Here is a 19323-nt window from a genome sequence, read left to right on the forward strand (position 1 = left end):
GTCTCCAGCTTGAGTGCGGGCTCATCTGGCTTGAGCAAAAAAGCTCACCAGCTTGGACCCAAGGTCGCTGGCTCAAGCAAGGGGTTACTCGGTCTGCTGAAGGCCCACGGTCAAAGCAAATATGAGAAAGCAATCAATGAACAACTAAGGTGTTGCAACGAAAAACTAATGATTGATGCTTCTCATCTCTCTCCGTTCCTGTCTGTCTGTCCCTATCTATCCCTCTCTCTGACTCTCTGTCGCTATAAAAAATAAAAAATTAAATTAAATTAAATGTTTTTTACTGTCATTCTTGCTAAATGTTAAAATGTAGCATAGGGAGAGGGGGGAGGGGAGGGACACAAAGAAAACTAGATAGAAAGTAACAGAGGACAATCTGACTTTGGGTGACGGGTATGCAACATAATTGAATGACAAGATAACCTGGATATGTTTTCTTTGAATATATGTACCCTGATTTATTGATGTCATCCCATTAAAATTACTAAAAATTTATTTATAAAAAAATTGTAGCATAGTAGTTCTTAGATGTAGCTCTAAAGAAGATTAGATGGACAGGAACCTAACATGATAAGTGTAGCCAAATGCAAAGAAAAATAAACATGTAATTGACCAAATAGTGTATATAAACCATAAGGCTGAGCCTTCCTTGAAGAGGCAGAGTTTTGGATATGAATCTCATCTTTTTTACTTGCTGCAAGTAAATAAAATGACTTTGCAACAACTAGGTTTTATTTTTGAGTAGAGTGCCTCAAGCTACTTCAATAACAGTATCATTGTTTATCCATTTTCCTACTGACAGACATCCAATTAATGTCTAGATTAGGGCTATTATGAATAAAGTGGCTATGAAAATTCATGTACAAGTCTTTCTGTGGATGGACACTTGGGTCATTTCTCTTGGGTAAACCCAGGAGCTGATGGCTGAGTTGTACCCTAAGTGTGTGTTTCACTTTCTAAGAAACTGCCAGGCCCTGGATAGTGTCAGCCCCATATATAGATATCCTGGGTTTGATCCCCAGTCAGAACTCACAGAAGTGACCATCTGCTTCTCTTCCCCTCCCTCTCCCATTTCTCTCCCTCTTCCCCTCCACAGCCAGTCCCTTGATTGGGATACCACGGTTGGTCTGAATGCATCAGCCTGAGGCACTAAAAAAGCTTGGTATTCGAACATTGGCCCAAGATGGGGTTGCCAGGTGGATCCTGTTTGGGATACATGAAGGAATCTGTCTCGCTATCTCCCCTCCTCTCACCTAAAATACAATGACTCAAGCCTGAATGAAGGTTCTTTAACCAAGGCTCACTTAAGAACACTAGACAGCAATTCAGTGCTCTGCTTGGGGTCCTTTTAAGCGGCAACATCAGCACAAAGAAAGCACAAAAATGCAAAGAAATATGGGATGCTAAACAGATTGTGGACGGGCCCTAGCCAGGTAGCTCAGTTGGTTAGAATGTAGTCTCAATGCGCCAGGGTTGCAGGTTCAAACCCCAGTCAGGGCACATATAAAAATCAACTAATAATGCCTGACCTGTGGGTAGGGCGTTGGCTGGGACACAGAGGGCCCAGGTTCAAGGCCCTGAGGTTGCTGGCTTGAGTGCAGGTTCCCCAGCTTGAGCGCAGTGTCGCTGGCTTGAGCATGGGATTATGGACATGATCCCATGTTCACTGGCTTGAGCCCAAAGGTCAATGGCTTGAAACCCAAGGTCACTGGCTTGAGTCAGGGGTCACTTGCTGTGCTGTAGGCCCCCAGTCAAGGCACATATGAGAAAGCAAACAATGAACAACTAAGGTGTTCCAATAAAGATGCTTCTCATGTCTCTCCCTTTCTGTCTGTCCCTATCTCTGTCTCTCACTAAAAGAATCAACCCACCTGACCTGTGGTGTCGCAGTGGATAAAGTGTCAACCTGAAAACGCTGAGGTTGCCACTTCAAAACCCTGGGCTTGCCTGGTCAAGGCACATATGGGAGTTGATGCTTTCTGCCCCTCTCCCCTTCTCTCTCTCTCTCTCCCCTCTCTATAATGAATAAATAAAATCATATATATATATAAAGAATCAACCAATGAATACATAAATAAGTGGAACAACAAATTGATGTTTTGGCCTGACCTGTGGTGGCACAGTGGATAAAGAATCGACCTGGAAACACTGAGGTCGCTAGTTCGAAACCTTGGACCTGCCTGGTCAAGACACATATGGGAGTTGAAGCTTCCTGCTCCTCCCCCCCTTCTCTCTCTCCCTCTCCCCCCTTCTCTAAAATGAATAAATAAAAATATTTAAAAAACAAATCGATGTTTCTCTCTCTAATTAATAAATAAAAAAGAATTGTGGACCAGACACGTTTGTTTACAGCACGAGACTGAAACAAGATGGCAGAGCCCTGCCTGAGCAGCCTCAGCTAAGAGGGCACACGTCAGGCAGGGCAAATCTTTGCAGCTCTGTCCACGCTCTGTCCACATCCACGAAATTTCCTTGAGTATTAATTTGGGGATTATACATAAATTTTAGTGCATAGGTGAATTCGCAAATACAGACGGGCAAGTAACAAGGATTGACTGCAATTGGTTTCTCTTACAATCCTGTACATTTCGTTGTACACCTTTACAAACATAATTTTTTGAAAGAGGCTATCACCCTAAAAAGGTGACAGACCCCGAGTCTCCAAACAGATGGGGAGGAACCAGCATAAAAGGCTCAGAAGGAGCAGTGGGAGGAGACACATGAGAAGAGGGTGGTGTTCTGGGTGCCTCTTGAAGGAAGAGCATAGCTTTCTTCTGGAACTCGCTAGAAAGATCCCATGAGCATCAACACGGTGAGCTGGAATAAATCTATCACGCAACAGGGGAAAATGGAACTAGCTGGAATCCTCAATATGCTGTATGACAGGTACTCCTAGATGCTCCAAATAACATTTCTAGTAGGGATGAACTGGCTCTTTCCTCATTTGTAAACCAGACCGATATCTGAACCAAATTTCTGCTACTTAGAACTTGCTACTCGAATAAAAGGACAAATAATTAAATATTTGAAAAAGTATTTAATATGAAAAATTTTTTGAACAATTTCTTTTTGGCAAAACCAGGGTGGGCAGCCACCACCCCACAGCCCTGAGTAGAACAGGAAGGCTCAAGAGGCACACAAAGAGGCCAGGACCTGAAGTCGAGCGTGTAGCAGCTGCTGAGGAAGATCTCAGTCCAGGGGGAAGTTCAAGTCCACGGGCGAAACTGCCAGGATGCCCTCCTGGAGGGAAAAGCAGCAGAGCCTTGTTAGCAGAGGCAGCCTCTGGTCACTACGGCCTCCACACCCGCCCGGTGTGAGCTGAGTCAGGGGAGGCAAGGGACCAGAGAGAGGAAGGGACAGAGACCAGACAGGGGGTGGGGAGATGGAGACCCAGGGTGGGTGGGGACAGAGTCCTAGAGAGAAGAGGGAAAGCCAGAGATCCAGTGGTGGGCAGAACACTGGAGGGGAGAGAAAGACAGAGTGCTGGGGTTTTAAAGATTGAGAGCCCTGGCTTTGTGTCAGTGCTGATTCTAATCCCCTGTGTGAGGGACTTTCCCCCTAGGCCGCAGTAAGACCCCGACGATAACCAAATCCCGTGCTGTTGTTGTGAGACTTAAATGGGATCAGCCCACTGAAGTCCTTGGTGAGTACTTGGCCAAGCCTATCTGTTATCATTCCTTAAAGAAATAAAATAATTGTACAAATCGACAAGCTTCTGGGCTGAGCTCCAGACACTCACATCCCCTGTGAACGCATCGTCTTGCTTTAAGGTCAGAGGGCATCTCTCCCGTAACTGGACCGCTTCCAGCCATCTCTGACTTTTCCCCAAACCTGCTCCTCCTCTTCCCCTCTGCCCTGCTCTTCCCTGTCTCTGGGAGTATCAGATACAGCCCAGCTGTTGCCTGGGCCAGCATGCTTGACCCCTGCCTGCCACTCAATCCCCCACACCCACTCCATCAGCAAAATCTGTCACCTCTATCTCCAAATGAAATCGATAGCCCTCCACTACCCCGACCCCGGTATGACCTACCCTCATCTCTCCCTTGGACCAGCACAGTCACCCTCTCTAAACTCCCTATCTCCACCCTCTCCCTATAGAGTTCCCCACGCAGCCACCAGAGGGCGCACGTGTTAACACCCAAGTCACCTGTCGTCCAGGGATTTGGGACTCAAGAGTCAAACTAGAAGTTCTCACCGTGGCCATAGGCCCTGCACAACCTGGCCACTCCTCCTGCTCTCGGCTCTGAGTCCCGCCCCCACCCCCATCACTCACCTGGCTCACCCTGCTCCAGCCCCTCTCTGCTTCTCTAACACACCTGGCCAGCTCCAGCAGGTCTGGGAAGCGTGTCCTTCTCCGACTGCATCCCCATAGCAACAAAGCCAAGTGAGATGGTGCCCACTGGGCAGCAGCAGACAAATGCTCAGGGGAAGTGAGGGCAGTTGCCAAGGTCACACAGCGGGTACACTGGACCCAATCCAGCTCTGAGCCTGGCACTGGATTGAAAGCAGAGAGCAAGGAAGGTAAGACCCCCTTCCCAGGTCTAGCTGAAGCTGATGTGTCAGGGGCGGGAGGAAACAATGGAAAGGCATAAACGAGCGTTTCCACCATCTGTTTGAAGATGCAGAGTGCTATGGGAGGCGGTGAAGCAGCAAAGAGGGAGGGAGAGGGGTGGGAAGGAGAAGAGGTGGCTACCGGTTTACATGGGGACTGGGGAAGGCCTCCCGGGTAAGACTTGAGTAGAGCAGAGCAGAGGCAGTGGCATACACTGGCAAGGGAGTGCAGGAGGGCAGAGTCACTTCTCAACCTGTGGGTTGCGACCCCGGCGGGGGTCGAACGACCAATTTTCCGATGGCTTTAGGCGACCCCTGTGTTTGGTCGTTCGACCCCCGCCGGGGTCGCAACCCACAAGGTTGAGAACCGCTGCACTAGATAATCGCACAAACGCCTATGGAGTGCCAAGTACTTACAAGGATGATCCATCCCATTTAATCCTCACAATAACCTACCTCCTCATCACCATGGTGCCTGCTGTACAATAGGTGCTCAATAAACACAGAACGGGTGATTGGGAGGGCTGGGAGAACACCTGTGATGTCTTAAAGGCAACCTAAGAAGCGCCCCACCCACAATTATAGTATGGTAAAGGGAGGCGCACAGAGGCTTGGGCGGCTCACCCAGCCCCCTTGGGCCTGGATCCAGGGTGTGAAGCTGTGCACGTGCTCCACGCTGAGTCCAGCCAGGGTTCCCCCCAGCCGGGCCACGCGCCGACTCAGCTCCATGGCCAAGGCCAGGCGGGCCAGGGGCTCCGGGGAAGGCGGCGGGGGCCCGGGGCACGGCAAGGAGGGGCGTGCGTGGCTGGTGCGAGGGCTGCCCTCCCGGCTGGAGAACAGTTCCACTAGGCGGGCGAAAGAACCAGCGGAGAGGCGGGCCAGCTTGCAGCGCAGGGCAGGGTCCGAGGCGAGCTGTGGGGTAGACAGGGAAAAAGGTAGAGCCCGCCCTTGTGTCCAGCCAATAGGAGGCTGGGAGGCGTGGCTTTCTGGTTCAAGGTCCTCTACCAAGGCTCAAGCCACGCTCCTATCCATCACATCGGCCAATCATAAACTAGATTCCATGGTTTCTGTCAACCTGCTCACAAGAAGGTGGCCCAGAATCCAAGAAGCTAAGCCTATGCCTCTGCCCAGGCCGCTACAGCTAATAAGGGCCAAACCCTACTGTAACTGAGTTCTAGAATGCTAATCTCTTAGCCACATCCACAGTAGTAGTGTTCCCTGAGAGGTGAGCAGGCCAGGCTGGGCCAGTGTCTACAACAACCTTGCATTCAGCCCTGGCCGCATAGCTTGGTTGGTTGAAGCAAGCACAGAAGTTGCTGGTTCGATCCCCCATCAGGGCACATACAGGAACAGATCAATGTTTCTGTCTCTGTTCTCTCCCTTCCTGTTTCTCTAAAATCAATTAAAACAAAACAAAAAAACAATCTTGCCGTTACCCATCATTAATATACTGCTCACAAAAATTAGGAGATATTTCAAAATGAGTATGAAGCGATAAAAAAAAGCATTTGAGCCGGACCTGTGGTGGCGCAGTGGATAAAGTGTCGACCTGGAATGCTGAGGTCGCTGGTTCGAAACCCTGGGCTTGCCTGGTCAAGGCACATATGGGAGTTGATGCTTCCTGCTCCTCCCCTCTTCTCTCTCTCTCTCTCTCTCTCCTTCTCTCTCTCTCTCTCTCTCTCTCTCTCTTTCTCCAGTAAAAATGAATAAATAAAAAAATCTAAAAAAAAGAATCTCTAAAAAAAAAAAAAAAAAAAATCATTTGATTTTTTTTATTAAACAAGACCATCAACCTGACCAGGCGGTGGCGCAGTGGATAAAGCATTGGACTGGGATGCGGAGGACCCAGGTTCGAGACCCCGAGGTCGCCAGCTTGAACACGGGCTCATCTGGTTTGAGCAAAAGCTCACCAGCTTGGACCCAAGGTCGCTGACTCAAGCAGGGGGTTACTCAGTCTGCTGAAGGGCCGCGGTCAGGGCACATATGAGAGAGCAGTCAATGAACGACTAAGGTGTCGCAATGCGCAACGAAGAACTGGTGATTGATGCTTCTCATCTCTCTCTGTTCCTGTCTGTCTGTCCCTGTCTGTCCCTCTCTCTGACTCTCTCTCTGTCTCTATAAAAAAAAAAAAAAAAGCCCTGGCCGGTTGGCTCAGTGGTAGAGCGTCGGCCTGGCGTGCAGAAGTCCCGGGTTTGATTCCCGGCCAGGGCACACAGGAGAAGCGCCCATCTGCTTCTCCACCCCTCCCCCTCTCCTTCCTCTCTATCTCTCTCTTCCCCTCCTGCAGCCGAGACTCCATTGGAGCAAAGATGGCCTGGGCGCTGGGGATGGCTCCTTGGCCTCTGCCCCAGGCGCTAGAGTGGCTCTGGTCGAGGCAGAGCGACGCACCGGAGGGGCAGAGCGTCGCCCCCTGGTGGGCGTGCCGGGTGGATCCCGGTCAGGCGCATGCGGGTGTTTGTCTGACTGTCTCTCCCCATTTCTAGCTTCAGAAAAATACAAAAAAAAACCCAAACAAAAAAAAAACAAGACCATCAGAAAAGCAAACAAGTCAAAGAAAGTTGTTCAATTATGCAAATGAGATGCAAAACCAACTTTTTTTTCATTGATGAAAATGTACTATAAAGACCAGGTGGTGGCGCAGTGAATAGAGCATCAGACTGGTATGCGGAAGACCCAGGTTCGAGACCCCAAGGTCGCCAGCTTGAGTGCGGGCTCATCTGGCTTGAGCAAAAAGCTCACCAGCTTGGACCCAAGGTCGCTGGCTCAAGCAAAGGGTTACTCGGTCCGCTGAAGGCCCGTGGTCAAGGCACATGTGAGAAAGCACTAAAGTGTCGCAATGAAAAACTTATGATTGAAAATGTACTATACAAAAGGCTGAAAGTACTGGAATATCTTGCACGTTCCCTGATCCCCTAACTTAATACTACCACGCACAATGCCCAAACTCTTACACTAATCATATTCCAGGACAGAGCAACAAACCCACCTCCTCCAGCAGGACATTTCCCTCCTCTCCCACATTCTTTTATTTTTATTTTTATTTCTTATTTATTTTTAGAGAGAGGGGAGAGGGGGAGAAGCAGGAAGCATCAACTCATAGTAGTTGCTTCCTGTAAGTGCCTTGAAGGGACAAGCCCAGGGATTTGAACCCAGTGACCTCAGCATTCAAGGTAGACGCTTTAACCACTGCGCCACTACAGGCCAGGCCTTCCCCCACATTCTAAGCCATGCCCCCATATAGTCTATAACTCAGGGCTTTAGATTTCCAGATAGTTTTCTTCAAACCACACTCTACTCCCACCACCATACATTCCCTTGTTTCCTCAACTGGTCCCAATCTCTTTCCTAGATCTTGTTTCTGATGGCCACACCCCCTGTCTTTAGGCCACACTCCTCTATAGTACAATGCAAGTCTGGAATTTGAAGTCCTGCCCTGGCCATATCTCTGTCACTCAACCCTTCATTAAAGCCTTGTCCCACCCTCTCCCCACCTGACCATTCAATGAGAATGCAGATCTAGCTTCTAATCCCAGTGCCAAATCATAAAGTAATTCCTATCCTAGCTAAGGGATGGAATAGGCTGCCATCACCTTCTGGTTGATGACTTCTGCCTCTTCCTCCAGCAAGGCCACCAGCCTCCGCAACAGGGCTTCCTTCTCCGTGGGTGGAGGACCCTGTAACTCTAAGGGGCAGAAGAGAATTCCATTGTGAGCAGAACACTGGTGACCCTTCTACCCTCATTTTTCTTTTTTTTCCTTTTCTTTTTTTTTTTTTGGTCTACCCTCATTTTTCTCCAGGGCCCCTCTATACCTCACCTGGGCTAGGTGGGGATCTTAGTTGCTCTTGGACCAGCTGTTCCAGCCGCTGGGCCACCAGGGCATAGAAGTCTGGGGTAGCTGTGCCTGGGGTGAAAAGAGCCAATGACAGGTCTCTAAGACATCAGGAAGTTATTGATTCTCTCCTTCTAATCACCTTCTCAGGTAGCAGTGATTTCCATTTCATAATGGGAGCAAACTTGGCAAAAGACCCTTTTCTACTTTATGGTGTTCCCCAAAATGGACTTAGAGCATTAGAGCTGAACTGGACCTTGAAGATGAACCTATTTAAGAAAAGCAAACACATGACACTCCAGCTATTACCACTCTACCCCTTATCCATTTTAGGCATCATCAACTGATCACTGAACTCTTCTCTCTAGCTAGGAAATCCTTTGCAAACTAGCATTCCCATAGCCATTACTAGTCTATTCAAGCTCACATATGAGAGGAAAGTCGTTTCTCACTTTTTTTTTTTTTCCCCCCAGAAGTTAGAGCCAGGAGGCAGTCAGACAGACTCCCGCATGCACCCAACCGGGATCCACCCGGCACGCCCACCAGGGGGCGATGCTCTGCCCATCTGGGGCGTTGCTCTGTTGCAACCAGAGCCATTCTAGCACCTGAGGCAGAGGCCATGGAGCCATCCCCAGCGCCCGGGCCATCTTTGCTCCAATGGAGCCTTGGTTGCAGGAGGGGAAGAGAGAGATAGAGAGGAAGGAGAGGGGGAAGGGTGGAGAAGCAGATAGGTGCTTGTCCTGTGTTGCCCTGACCAGAATTGAACCCGGGACTTCCACACATGGCTGACAATCTAACGCTGAGCCAACCCTCCAGGGCCTAGCGGAAAGCTGTTAGTCACTCTTGATCAAGGCCAATGATTCCCCATTCCTACTTCACTACTGGAGAAACACAGAAACAGAGAAGAAAAGGATTTTCTGAGTCATGTAACCAAACATCCAGGAGTTCTGATTGAAAACCATGCTTCCTGTCTCCCTGTGGTATGGAAGGAGATAACAAATAGAAAGCAACCAGAGAACTGACAAACAGCAATCTAACAGGGACAGGGTAGGGCACAGAATGGTAAGGGTAGGTGCTGTAGACTCCAGACAGTTACCTACACTCTTAGCTGAGTGATCTTTAAACTAGTTCCTTATCCCGTCTATGATTTCGTAATCAAAGCTCCTTGCCCTGGCCAGGTAGCTCAGCTGGTTGGAGGATTGTCTGATATGCCAAGGTTTCAGGTTCAACCGACCCCCTATCAGGGTATATACAAGAGTCAACCAGCCTGACCAGGCGGTGGCGCAGTGGATAGAGCGTCAGACTGGGATGCAGAGGACCCAGGTTCGAGACCCTGAGGTCACCAGCTTGAGCACGGGCTCATCTGGTTTGAGCAAAGCTTGGACCCAAGGTTGCTGTCTTGAGCAAGGGGTTACTCAGTCTGCTGAAGGCCCACGGTCAAGGCACATATGAGAAAGCGATCAATGAACAAATAAGGTCTCCCAACGAAAAACTGATGATTGATGGTTCTCATCTCTCTCCGTTCCTGTCTGTTCCTGTCTATCCCTCTCTCTGACTCTCTCTCTGTCCCTGTAAAAAAAAAAAAGAAAGTCAACCAACAGCCTGATCAGATGGTGGTGGTGGCGCAGTGGATAGAGCTTCAGACTGGGATGTGGAGAACCCAGTTTCAAGACCCCAAGGTTGCCAGCTTGAGTGTGGGCTCATCTGGTTTGAGCAAGGCTCACCAGCTTGAGCCCAAGGTCGCTGGCTTGAGCAAGGGGTCACTCAGTCTGCTGTAGCCCCCCGGTCAAGGCACATGAGAAAGCAATCAACGAACAACTACGGTGCCACAACGAAAAATCGATGCTTCTCATCTCTCTCCCTTCCTGTCCGTCCCTCTCTCTGTCTCTGTCACAAAATAAATAAATAAATGAAATTAAAAGGCTTAAAAAAGAAGAATTAAAAAAAAGTCAACCAACCAATGTGGAACAAGAAGTCAATGTTGTTCTCTATTTCCCTTTCTCACTCTCTAAATCAATTACAAAAAAAGAATAAAGGCTCTTGGCCCAGCAAGTTCATAGGTAATCTAGGGAAATCTCTTACCAGGCTGTGAATCATAGCAGGGGCGAAGGGGTAAGGAGCAAGGCCGAGGGGACTCAGGGGGAACTGCTTCTCGACCCAAGGGGCAAGGAAGACATCTTCGAAGGCGACTCAGGAAGTCTGTTGGCTCCTCCTGGACAGGGCTCCTGGGAAAGGGGACCTCAGAGAGTGACCCCAGAAGCTCCTTGCAAGCAGTCCCTTCTTTCTCCCCCTCGGGGCCTCTCCCTGAAACCTCAGAACAAGAAAAAGAGCCAGATATAAAGAGACGGGAGAGGAGACAGACTGAGACCAGGAGCAAGAGTTAGAGATGGCCCACACCACATGCAGGCCGGAGGGAGGAGGCAACTCCTCTTACCTGGGTGAGGTTGGAATGGGGGACCCGGCAGCCTCACCCCGCTGAAGGAAGGCAGCTAGGACCCTCAGCGTGTCCTCGCGGAGCCCCAGCTCCTCTGAGCCTGCCATGGGGGCACCTGTGAGGGAGGGGCTGAGGGATGGACTCAGGAGTTCAGCGAGAAGTGAAGACTTGGGGCCCAAACTTCTAGCCCGTGAATGAGGAAGGGGCCAAGACTTGGAAGTCCCCAAGGGAGGAAGGAGCTGAGGGTCTGAACTCCTAGATCCTTTAGGGGAATTGAGGTCTGGTGGTACGGACTCGAGTCCCCAGAGGGAGAAGGGGGATGAGGACGAAAACTCCTTGATCCTGGCAGAGGAGGAGCCTGGAGATCCGGATTCTTGGGTCTAACAGAAAAGGGGAGTGGGGGTTTAAATTTCTGAGTCTGAGGGAGAAGGAAACTGTGACTCAGACCTCTGGGTCTCCGAGAGAGTAGGCTTGAGGCTTCAACTTCTGATTCTGCGGGTAAATGCCAAGCTACTTAAGCCGTTAAGAGGATGGGAACTACCAATCCCAGCAGGCTTCATGGCCAACATTCCACTCGGTTAGCACTTGGTCGCCGCGCGGCCTGCTGGGAGATGTAGTTCCACTATCTAAGGCTGGCACAGTGTTTTGAGGACCCAGCACGCTTGGATGTCGAAGAAGCGAGACTGGAGTGGCCGCTCCTGCATCTTGGCCCTCTCCTCTTCCCATCTCACCTCAGCCCTCACTAACGCCCCACTCACCTGGTCCCAGGCCCCGCCACCGCCTCCTTCACTAAACTTGTAAACTTCTCTTTATTAGCGCCACTTTCCGCGCCTGCGCACTGGGTCAGATTGGTGAAGGCCCAAACGTAGAGAGAAGGGTGCTTGGTGCCCGCTTAATTTGCATGTGACGTTCCCGGCATGCTGGTGGCCAGAAGGCCTAAAAAGGGCATGGGAGGGTCGTCCGGGCTTTGGGAGCCTCCTTTTTGGAGTTTGTCAACCAAATGACGGTAAATCGTTTTTATTTCAAGAAATCGGTACAAAACAAAGCTCCGCCGCTCTAACGCTCAGCTGACAGGAAGGGGTGGGGGCAGCGGCGAGTTCGAGAGCTACCGAACCCCAAAGTCGGGGTTGGGACCTAGCACCCTTCGCGCCCCACCCCGCTAGGTAGGTAACACGGAAGAGATGGGGAGTTGGTCCAGGAGTGAAGAACGGGAGGAAAGATCGTTCTGCTATGATAGTAGAGAGGGGGTTGTGGAAAGTGAAGCAGTGGCCGGTATGTGGCGGGGGACACATAGAAGAAGGGGAGCCCAGACCGCTGTTGGGTAGAGCATCGTCCCGGAGTGCAGAGGCTGCCGGTTCGATCCTCGGTTAGGGCACATACAAGAACAGATCGATGTTCCTCTTTCTCTCTCTCGCCCTCTTCCTTTCTCGATAAAATTAATAAATAAGAAAAAGCGGCGGAGAGGGGAAGAGATTGGAGGCAGTCCACTCTAGAGTCTAGTATGGAGCACGCCCTGACGGGGAGGCTGTCTGGGGGAAATTGTGGGTGGAGGTCTGTGGTGGAAATGGGTGAGAGGACCTTATGTGGAAGGGGATCTACACTGGGATAGGTGCGGGAGGTAGAGGTGTACAGGTGAGTAGTGTCTGCGGTTAGGTTCCACCTTGGAAGTGGGGTACCTGCATTGGGTGGTGGGGAGAGACGGGGAGAGGGTTACAATGGAACAGGGAAGGATCTGTGTTGGTGGAATGGAGGGAGTAGGTGGGTTTGCATAGGAGCTGGGGAAACGAGGAAGTTCTAAAATGGATTTGGGAGGGAGTCTACGCTGAGTTGGGGAGCCTCTCTGGAGGATGGAAGCAGAGGTCTGTTTGTAACTCAAGAACATATAGGTGAGGGACCTGCGTTGTGGCTCTGAGGATGATCTGGGTGTGGCGCTCTCGGGCCAGGTGGGCCTGAGCCCGGCTGCGCCACGAATTGCCCATTTTATTCGTAGGCCCAACCATGGGAACCCAAAAGCCACGGATCCTGCCTTGGCTGGTGTCGCAGCTGGATGGAGGGCAGCTTGAGGGCGTGGCCTGGCTGGACCAGAGTCGTAAGCGCTTTCGCATTCCCTGGAAACACGGCTTGAGGCAAGATGCCCAGCAGGAGGACTTCGGTATCTTCCAGGTGCGTGGGAACTGAGCTTCAGGAAACCTGAAGCTGCCACAGGGTGGGGTGAACTCCGTGGGGTGGAATTAGAAGGGGATGGGGTGGGGTTAGGACGGTTGATATAAATCAGGTAGCTGGCAGGATTGGAGGGACCGGGTTTGGGGATAGAACCAGAAAAGCAGGTAAGACCGTGAATGAAATGTACCCTGGGGCTTCAGGACTCGTTGGGGGTGGGGCTCCTGTATGTTGAATTATGGGGGCGAATCTTGGAACATAAGAGGCCAGACTGGGCCAAAGCTGAGGTTATTTCCCACTAAATTAGGATACACCAGTGGTGGTAAAGGGACTTCAAGTGGGGTTGTTACAGAAGGTGCCCTGGGGCAGGTTGGTGGCACAGTTATACGCTGAGTAGGACATGGAAAGTTGGCTTAGAAAGAAAAAGTTTGTTTTACTTTTATTTATTATTATTGTTTTTAATGATTATTCTATTGATTACAAAGGGAGAGGAAGGCAGAGAGACAGGAACATCAATCTGTTCCTGTATGTGCCCTGGCTGGGGATCAAACCAGCAACCTCTGTGCTTGTGGATGATGCTCTAACCCAGTGGTAGTCAACCTGGTCCCTACCGCCCACTAGTGGGCGTTCCAGCTTTCATGGTGGGTGGTAGCAGAGCAACCAAAGTATAAATAAAAAGATTTAACTATAGTAAGTTGTTTTATAAAGATTGATTCTGCTAAACAGCGAAAATCCAACATAAAGTACTTGGTAAGTAATTATTATTATATGCTTTAACTTGCTGTAACTCTGCTTTATAAATTTTATAAAGTAAAGTTACTTCGTACTTTATAAATCACCATTACTGTGGAACCGGTGGGTGGTTAGAAAATTTTATTAATAATAGAGATATAAAAGTGGGTGGTAGGTATAAAAAGGTTTACTAACCCTGCTCTAACCAACTGAGCTGTCTGACCAAGGCTGTTTATTTTTTTTAGAAAGCAAGGTTTTTTTTAAAAAGGTTAATAAGGCCTGACTTGTGGTGGCACAGTGGATAAAAAGTCAACCTGGAACTCTTGAGGTCGCTGGTTTGAAACTGCGGGCTTGCCTGATCAAGGCACATATGGGATGTGATGCTTCCTGCTCCTACCACCTCCCCCCCAAAAATGAATAAATAAAATCTTAAAAAAGAAAGGAAAAAAAAAAAAAACAAGGAAAAGAAAGGTTGAGGTAGGAGAAGTTTGGGCACAGAATCCAAAAGTTTGGAATAGAACCTTGCCAAGTTAGAAATGTGCCAGTGGAGAGGGGTTGGTGTTAAGATCAGAAGACAGCCTGACCAGGCGGTGGTGCAGTGGATAAAGCGTTGGACTGGGATGTGGAGGATCCCAGGTTCGAGACCCTGAGGTCGCCAGCTTGAGCACTGGCTCATCTGGTTTGAGCTAAATCTTACCAGCTTGGACCCAGGGTCACTGGCTCGAGCAAGGGGTTACTCGGTCTGCTGAAGGCCCATGGTCAAGGCACATATGAGAAAGCAATCAATGAACAACTAAGGTGTCACAATGAAAAATTGATGATTGATGCTTCTCATCTCTCTCCATTCCTGTCTGTCTGTCCCTATCTATCCCTCTCTCTGACTCTCTCTGTATCTCTAAAAAAAAAAAAAAAAGATCAGAAGACAGAGGGTTTTGACCTTGGGCAGGGTCTGAATCATTTTCTCCTCTATTTTGGTACCACTGGTTCCCCAGGCCTGGGCGGAGGCCAGTGGTGCTTATACTCCTGGGAAGGACAAGCCTGACCTGCCAACCTGGAAGAGGAATTTCAGGTCTGCCTTGAACCGGAAGGAAGGGTTGCGTTTAGCTGAGGACCGGAGCAAGGATCCCCATGACCCGCACAAGATCTATGAGTTTTTGAACTCAGGTGTGCTGGACATGGGGCTTTTCATGGAGGGGTGGGATTCTGAGAGTCCCTAGCACCCCTTCTCCGCTCACCATCTCTCTTACCAGGAGGTGTAGACTTTCCTGAGCTGGAGACCTCTCCAGACACCAGATGCAGCACCTCTGATACTCAAGTAAGCATGTGCCTGACCTTCTTGCCCTCAGTTTGTTTCATCCCCTGTGTCCCCATGGACCTGTTCAGGCCTCATCTTCTCCCCATGGGCCATCACCCCAGCCTTTTCCCTCCTTCTGTCCCCCACTTGACCCTATCCCTCTTCTGCTCACAGCCCTCAGGAGAAAATTCAGTTCTCACCAAGCATTCAAGGCTATAACACGCTTTCTATCGCATTCCTCGCTCTCCAGCCTGTAGGGAACTCGGAAACTCTGTACCTTTGATCTTGCTGATGTCTGTGGCCAGAAAAGTCCCCTCTGAAATTCCGTCCATATCTTACTGCCCAGGCCTTGTTTGCAGGAAGCCAGATCCTTGGGCTGGAATCAGCTGCTCCCCCAGGGCCATCATAACACCCAGCATATATTCAAGCATATAATTTGTTGTCTGTGCCCATGGCTGTCTCTCCCCTGGTCTGGAAGCCCCTCGAGAGCAAAGCTCAGGACTGTCTCCTTTCTGGGTCCCCGTAATGTTGAGCACAAGGCCTGGTCCATGGGGAGTCTCTAGAAAATGCTGTGGAAATGCCTGGAATCTATTTTTCTCTTCAGGAAGACATTCTGGAGGAGTTACTGAGTGACATGGCCTTGGGCCCAATCCCAAATGAGGAGCCCTTGAGCCTGGCTGTGGCTCCTGAACAGCCCCCTCAGCTCTTGCTGAGCCCTAACTTAGACATACTGCCTCCCTACGCAAACTCTGAACCTCCCGAAAACCCACTGAGACGGCTACTGGTGCCCGAGGATGGTGAGTACTAGCCATGGGCTGTGAGGGGCCGGTCTGGGGTTATAGGCCCCTGACACTCTCTCAATCTCTTTCCCTTTACATTGTTGCTTCTCCTGCTGCTCAGAGTGGGAATTTGAGGTGACCGCCTTCTACCGGGGCCGCCAAGTCTTCCAGCAGACCGTCTTCTGCCCGCAGGGCCTGCGGCTGGTGGGGTCAGAAGCAGGGGACAGGACACTGCCTGAACAGCTAATATTACTGCCGGATCCTGGAGCACTCCTGACAGACAGGGGTGTGATAGGCTTCGTGAGCCGTGTGCTGAACAGCCTGGGCGAGGGACTAGCTCTGTGGAGGGCAGGGCAGAAGCTCTGGGCCCAGAGGCTGGGGCGCTGCCACACAGCCACATACTGGGCCGTGGGCGAGGAGCTCCTCCCCAATGGTGGGCATGGGCCTGATGGTGAGGTCTCCAAGGACAAGGAAGCAGGCGTGTTGGACCTGAGGCCATTTGTGACAGGTGAGTGGGGTAGGCCTTCCTTGGCTGTGAAGAGGGGGTCCCAGTGGTTAAGAACTCTGGGGTCAGGCCTGACCTGTGGTGGCGCAATGGATCAGCCATCGACCTGGAACTCTTGAGGTCACTGGTTCGGAACCCTGGGCTTGCCCGGTCAAGGCACATGTGGGAGTTGATGCTTCCTGCTCCTCCCCCTTCTCTCTTTCCCTCTCTATCTACCTCTCTGTCTCTCCTTTCTAAAATGAATAAATAAAAATAATAAAAAAGAACTCTGGGGTCAGACTTTTCAGGATCTTGCTACGCTGCCTGCAGTTTAAACCGCACTGCTCTGCCTGACCAGGCGATGGCGCAGTGGATAGAGTATCAGCCTGGGACACTGACGACCCAGGTTCAAAACCCCATGGTCACTGGCTTGAAGCCCAAGGTTGCTGTCATGAGCAAGAGGTCACTCGCTTGGCTGGAGCCCCCTCTCCCCACTGTCAAGGCACTTATGAGAAAGCAGTCAATGAACAACTAAGGTGCTGCAACAAGTTGATGTTTCTCACCTCTCTCCCTTCCTGTCTGTCCCTCTCTCTTGTGCTTAAAAACAAACTAACTGGGCTGCTCTGAGTCTGTCAAGTCTGAGGACTGTGTCTGTCCCCCTCCCTGCCCAGAGCTGGAAGGAGGCACCAAGCCCAAGTACAGAAGCGCTAAGGGAATTAGCTGCTTTAGTCGTCATCATTATTACCAATTATAATGGACAGACAGACAGACAGATCCCATAGGGTTCTGCCAGCCAGTAGAACTTTTTGCACTGTCCAATGGGGTATCCACTAGCCACATGCTGCTATTGAGTATTTAGGTGAGGTGAGGGTAACTGAGCAGTGAGTGTTAAACTATTTGCATTTTAATTAGTTACAATTTAAATAGCTATGGTGGTTAATGGCTACATACTTGACAGTATGGCCCTGAGGGGGTTAAAGAGTAGTAACTGTCAACTGCCTATCCATCTTTGGGAGTGGATCTCCCATCTGGACCTGTTTCCCCACCTGAAGGTTGAGGCTGTGGGAGGTGAGAAATCTTCCAGCCCTACCCTGATACAGGGGAGGGAGAGGAACCTCTATGTTTGTACTAGAATTACATAGAATTATGCAGACTGTATCCAAATCAGTACCCCCACCCTTTTAAGCACAAGTGAGAGACATACAGGGACAGATAGGAAGGGAGCGAGATGAGAAGCATCGATTCACAGTTGCTTATTGATTGCTTTCTATATGTGCCTTGACCAGGGGCTCCTGTCGAAACAGCAACCTTTGGGCTCAAGCCAACAACTATGTCTATGAGCCCACGCTCAAGCCAGCGACCTTGGGGTTTTGAACCTGAGTCCTCAGTGTCTCAGACCGATGCTCTATCCACTGTCACCACCTGGTCAGGCAGCAGCCCCCTGGTTTTGATGGCTTTAGGTTTAGGGGAGAAGGTAGGATATTACTCAAGTTTTAAAGGGAGGATCAGGTAGAGGTCTTCCCATCCCTGACTAGGATCCTGGGTCCCCAGATTTGATCTCCTTCATCGAAGGAAGCGGACACTCGCCACGCTACACACTCTGGTTCTGCGTGGGGGAGCCATGGCCCCAGGACCAGCCGTGGACCAAGAGGCTAGTGATGGTCAAGGTGCCTGCAGCCCCGGGCTCCTGGAACTGGGGTGGATCTTCTAAAGGGAATAGGTTGCTCCCAGAAACTATAATTCCCAGAAGCCCCTTGAGAAACTACAACTTCTAAGTCTCTGCAACCACCATTCTTCATCCCCAGGAGCTTCTGGGTGTCCCCCTCATGGCCTTACTCTAGCCACGTGGGAGTTGGTGGACTGGAAGCCCCAGCAGACCCTGTGAGGAACTACAGCTCCCAGGAGTCCTGACACTAGCTGCTCAGCCCTAGTTTCTGGGAACCCTCTCTGGTCTCCCAGAAGTTGTGAATACGGGGAAACTACAACTCCTGGCAGCCCTGGGCCTAAGAATTCATACTTGGTTGTGGTGGGAGCTGCTGGAAGTTGGCCACTCACCCCCTAGAATAGACACTGTTCCGTGCTTCCCTTGACGTGTTTCTCCCCCAACTCCTGCAGGTTATTCCCACGTGCCTCAGGGCCCTGCTAGAAATGGCGCGAGCAGGTGGTGCCTCCTCGCTGGAGAACACTGTGGACCTGCACATTTCCAACAGCCTCCCACTCTCCCTCACATCGGACCAATACAAGGCCTACCTCCAGGACCTGGTCGAGGACATGGACTTCTAGGTCACTGGGGAGGTCTGAGCCCACCACTCGTGAGTGTAGGCTCCTCACCTCAACTAATAAACTAGTCCTTGCCACAGTCACCACTTGTGTCTGGTGTTTGGTGTCCCCAGGCCAGCCCTGACCCAAACCAGGCATTATTCTGTCTGCATGCCTCAGTGCAAGCCACCCACGGACTCAGGTGCTCCCTCCATGAGGGCGAGGCACTGTGTCGAGGGCCGCTGGGCCAAGGCCAAGGGGCCATCCTGTCCGTGGAGGACTTGGGTCTCCCAACTCCTGCCGGGTGACCTCCGGCAAGCCCTCTATTCTGGGCCATGGGTTCCCCTCTGCATGGAGCTGGGATGGGCAGTTGTAAAGGACCTGGGCCCCACCCCTGGAGCCAACATGCTCCAATGAGCGGACACGACCGCCTTTTCTTACCATGCCTGGGTTCTGGGCAATGAGACAGACCAGCACTGCCCTTGGCATGTGGCCCTACAGTGTCTGCTTCCCTCCATCTCAGAAGAGTCCATTGTCGCCCCAGTGGACTCAATGGGGGACACGCACTTCCAGGGTAGACAAGCAGCAGTTAGGTTCCCCGAGCTTGGAAGACACTGACCAGGTGTGCCTGGGACTACCACTCTGTCCACCGCAATGGCTTCCTATGAGCCAGCTGCCTGGGCCCACTTACTTAATCCTCACCACAACCACTTTATAGGTAAGGAAACAGGCCTAGAGAAGGGGTGCACAGTCTGGTCTCCCTGGTAACCACCCTCAGACCAAGCCTCCTGCGTGTGTCT

The 19323-nt window shown here is 50.8% G+C and overlaps 2 protein-coding genes across 8 annotated transcripts; one reads left to right on the top strand and one right to left on the bottom strand.

The window, feature by feature from the left end:
• Nucleotides 1-3075: 3075 nt before the first annotated feature.
• Nucleotides 3076-11698, bottom strand: BCL2L12 (BCL2 like 12). Of its 3 annotated transcripts, XM_066271532.1 has the most exons (8): nt 11574-11641; nt 11263-11419; nt 10816-10930; nt 10464-10606; nt 8367-8453; nt 8142-8233; nt 5176-5463; nt 3076-3240 (listed from the first exon to the last, which is right to left on the bottom strand). In XM_066271532.1, the coding sequence occupies exons 3-8, from the start codon at nt 10920-10922 to the stop codon at nt 3190-3192; spliced, it is 768 nt and encodes a 255-aa protein (XP_066127629.1). In that variant the 5' UTR covers nt 10923-10930; nt 11263-11419; nt 11574-11641; the 3' UTR covers nt 3076-3189. The 3 variants fall into 3 exon arrangements, with proteins under 3 accessions (XP_066127629.1, XP_066127627.1, XP_066127628.1); XM_066271530.1 differs by lacking the exon at nt 11263-11419 and having other exon boundaries at nt 10816-10944; nt 11574-11698; XM_066271531.1 differs by lacking the exon at nt 11263-11419 and having other exon boundaries at nt 11574-11674.
• A 12-nt stretch (nt 11699-11710) lies between these two features.
• Nucleotides 11711-18627, top strand: IRF3 (interferon regulatory factor 3). Of its 5 annotated transcripts, none has more exons than XM_066271528.1 (8): nt 11711-11821; nt 12806-12978; nt 14700-14871; nt 14958-15022; nt 15606-15798; nt 15902-16288; nt 17800-17931; nt 18380-18627. In XM_066271528.1, exons 2-8 carry the CDS (start codon nt 12814-12816, stop codon nt 18610-18612), a joined length of 1347 nt encoding a protein of 448 aa, XP_066127625.1. In that variant the 5' UTR covers nt 11711-11821; nt 12806-12813; the 3' UTR covers nt 18613-18627. The 5 variants fall into 5 exon arrangements, with proteins under 5 accessions (XP_066127625.1, XP_066127623.1, XP_066127624.1 ...); XM_066271526.1 differs by having other exon boundaries at nt 11766-11978; XM_066271524.1 differs by lacking the exon at nt 11711-11821 and adding an exon at nt 11997-12087.
• The last annotated feature ends 696 nt before the right edge of the window (nt 18628-19323 follow it).

Source organism: Saccopteryx bilineata, chromosome 3, assembly GCF_036850765.1.
Source record: "Saccopteryx bilineata isolate mSacBil1 chromosome 3, mSacBil1_pri_phased_curated, whole genome shotgun sequence".
NCBI classification, from domain to species: domain Eukaryota; kingdom Metazoa; phylum Chordata; class Mammalia; order Chiroptera; family Emballonuridae; genus Saccopteryx; species Saccopteryx bilineata.

What these genes read in the sequence shown, in the direction of transcription:
- BCL2L12 (XM_066271530.1), bottom strand. Translation starts at nt 10,922, where the DNA reads ATGGCAGGCTCAGAGGAGCTGGGGCTCCGCGAGGACACGCTGAGGGTC. An exon ending in CAGAAGTCATCAACCAGAAG is followed by an intron (nt 5,464 to 8,141) that starts GTGATGGCAGCC and finishes TCTACCCCACAG; the next exon opens with CTCGCCTCGGACCCTGCCCT. An exon ending in TCCAGGCCCAAGGGGGCTGG is followed by an intron (nt 3,241 to 5,175) that starts GTGAGCCGCCCA and finishes TTTTCCCTCCAG; the next exon opens with GAGGGCATCCTGGCAGTTTC.
- IRF3 (XM_066271524.1), top strand. Translation starts at nt 11,997, where the DNA reads ATGGGGAGTTGGTCCAGGAGTGAAGAACGGGAGGAAAGATCGTTCTGC. An exon ending in CTATGAGTTTTTGAACTCAG is followed by an intron (nt 14,872 to 14,957) that starts GTGTGCTGGACA and finishes CTCTCTTACCAG; the next exon opens with GAGGTGTAGACTTTCCTGAG. An exon ending in GCTACTGGTGCCCGAGGATG is followed by an intron (nt 15,799 to 15,901) that starts GTGAGTACTAGC and finishes CCTGCTGCTCAG; the next exon opens with AGTGGGAATTTGAGGTGACC.